At 38.3% G+C, this 2,501-nt stretch overlaps 1 protein-coding gene across 1 annotated transcript in view; it reads right to left on the reverse strand.

Annotated features, from left to right (window-relative positions):
- grin2aa (glutamate receptor, ionotropic, N-methyl D-aspartate 2A, a) overlaps positions 1 to 2,501 on the reverse strand; it is a 268,565-nt gene that overhangs the window by 140,343 nt on the left and 125,721 nt on the right. Inside the window, exon 3 of the mRNA XM_037688511.1 lies at positions 1,988 to 2,416. Within this exon, the coding sequence (XP_037544439.1) occupies positions 1,988 to 2,416 (429 nt within the window). The remainder of the gene's footprint in view (positions 1 to 1,987; positions 2,417 to 2,501) is intronic.

The following is a 2,501-nucleotide window of genomic DNA, read 5'->3' on the forward strand; positions in this document are numbered from 1 at the left end:
CAATCCATCCATCCATCCATCCATCCATCCATCCATCCATCCATCCATCCATCCATCCCTCCATCCATCCATCCATCCATCCATCCATCCATCCATCCATCCATCCATCCATCCATCCCACTTCTACTACCTAATATCCTTGTATCCACTTCTTCTTTTCTGGGTTGCAGGGGTCACTGGTGCACATGTCCAACAGTCACTTTGACAAATCTGACCAGAGCAAGTAAATTAAAATAAAGTCAAAAGAGACAACTCATACCCACAATATGGACTGTTTACTCTGTTGACCTCTGGCAGGAGGTACCACAGCCTGAGGACCAGAACCACCAGGTTCTGCAACAATTTCATACCACGAGCTATTAAACTGGTGAACTCAAGTCACTAATGAGGTGACCACAATAGCAAACACACACATACCTTTGTTAAAAAAAAAATATATATAAAAAAACCACCAAAAATGAGCAGTATATGGGCATTCACTCAGGTATGGATACTGTGTGTATTGTGTATGTATGCATATATACACATACTGTATGTAGATATCTGTACATGCATGTATACATGTATCATGTGTCTAGGTGTAAATAGGAACATTTGCTAACATTTGCTCATTACTTGTACCCGCACAAGAAATGCATCTTCTACTCTAAACACCAAAGTCTATAAAATTCATGCAAATGCTGTACTCCTACACTGCTGTGGAGAAATGGAACAAGCTTTCATTCGGTTTTTCATGGTGCACTGTACAATTATGAAATACAATAAAGTTTATAAAGAATAAGTAGTATAATTGATATAATTAATATTATAGTGTACAATCATCCTTTATTGATGTCATGTATGGAGGCAGGAGAATTACAATTGAAGCTAAAATAGTATTAATAATAATAAAATAAAATAAAACATTAATTGTTTTACACCATGTTCAACACCACAGTGCTGCAAATCAACCTTGCTTAGAGTTATAATGCCCACCAAATGTATATAATCATGATTATTTGTAAAGGCAATGTCTAATTGAATATAGTGTTGTGTCTGATTACCACTTACAGCAAATAGACAAGGATATAGAATTAAATTTTGTTGTTACTCTCAGAGAGAGAACAAAATTGCAAGACTGTCCAAAGTATGTGCGGCTGTATTTTGAATGTTCAAACTTATTTCCCATCTGTCAGTGTATCAGTCCTTTGTGTGTAGCTTCTTTTCTTGACAAATATATTAAGGTGACACTATTTTATCTATTAAAGAAAGCATAGTAGCGCTAAACAACCTGTCCAATTTTGTTTTTGGAAAGACATTTTGGAAGCAAATTCTTTTATTCAGACATAAGAGGATTAATTCCACTCATCTTCTCAAATAAAACCATGATTCGGATGTAAACACTACTTGTGTGTGTCTCTACCCTCTCTGCCAGATGGAAAGCCAGACAGAGCTGGCAAGACCTGCAACATCTCCCACTGGCTGATGGGGGGGCCGAGCGCAAGATGAGGAGAGCACAAGAGAGCAAATGAGATATGGAGGAATAATGGAGAAGAAGAGCAGAAGGACTCATCAAGGAGCTCTTCAATTTGAGAAAGCACTCATTTGTAGTGGTTTCCTGCTGTTATCCCATTTAAATTCCACCTCTTAATCTTCTGCTCCCTACCTTTTCCACAAACTACACCCACAATTCCAATCACCTTCTTTTTAATGTCTTCTCCCTCTATTTTCTCAGCTGTAATTCAAAATCTCTGGATGTCATGCCCAAAAGTAATTTCCCCAATCTTATGCTCATTTTCAAAGGAGAGGTGTTAAATAAAAATTAAAACTAACCCACATTTTTTATATAATACATACCGTTTGTGTTTCAATGATAATTCACTTATATCTCATATTTCACCTTTTTAAAGGTGAGAATGCTAAATCCAAAAAAAAAAAAATTAAGCGTCTGAGTATTTAGAAAAGTGCTATACAAATAAAATGTATTATTATTATTAATTATGCTTACTTGTGCAGAGCACTTGGCGGCAGCTTGCTTGTCTTTTCCATTTGGCCATAGCAGGATGTCTTGGCTTCAGGGATATCTCCATACTCATACAACATGGCTGCTGCTGCTGACGTTATGATCCCCAGTCCATCTCGAACTCGTGCCTCCAGCGGGTAGTCCCACTCGTCGTACGACACTGAAATCATCCCTGATGGAAACGACTCTGGTGTTATTTCCGTGTTCCCAGTAGTAAGTGACGGCACAATCCAAATGTAACCAAACCCAGTCAGGCCCAGAGAGCGAGCCTCCTCCAGGATGTAGACTGCTTCGTCTTTAGAACAGTAGAGCAAGACCACTGGAGACTGGACCTTCTTGAGCATGATCTGAGACCGACTGTCCTCTTCCACAGCATCAAGTGTGATGATGTTCTGGAGGTCCCAGCCCACAAAACTGAAGCAAAACAAACAAGAACAAAAATTAACTTTAAATGTTTACCTGAAAGATGATTGATTTTAATTATTAGTCAAGGCATCCA

The sequence above is a fragment of the Nematolebias whitei genome, chromosome 15, assembly GCF_014905685.2.
Source record: "Nematolebias whitei isolate Nwh7 chromosome 15, NemWhi1, whole genome shotgun sequence".
NCBI classification, from domain to species: Eukaryota; Metazoa; Chordata; class Actinopteri; order Cyprinodontiformes; family Rivulidae; genus Nematolebias; species Nematolebias whitei.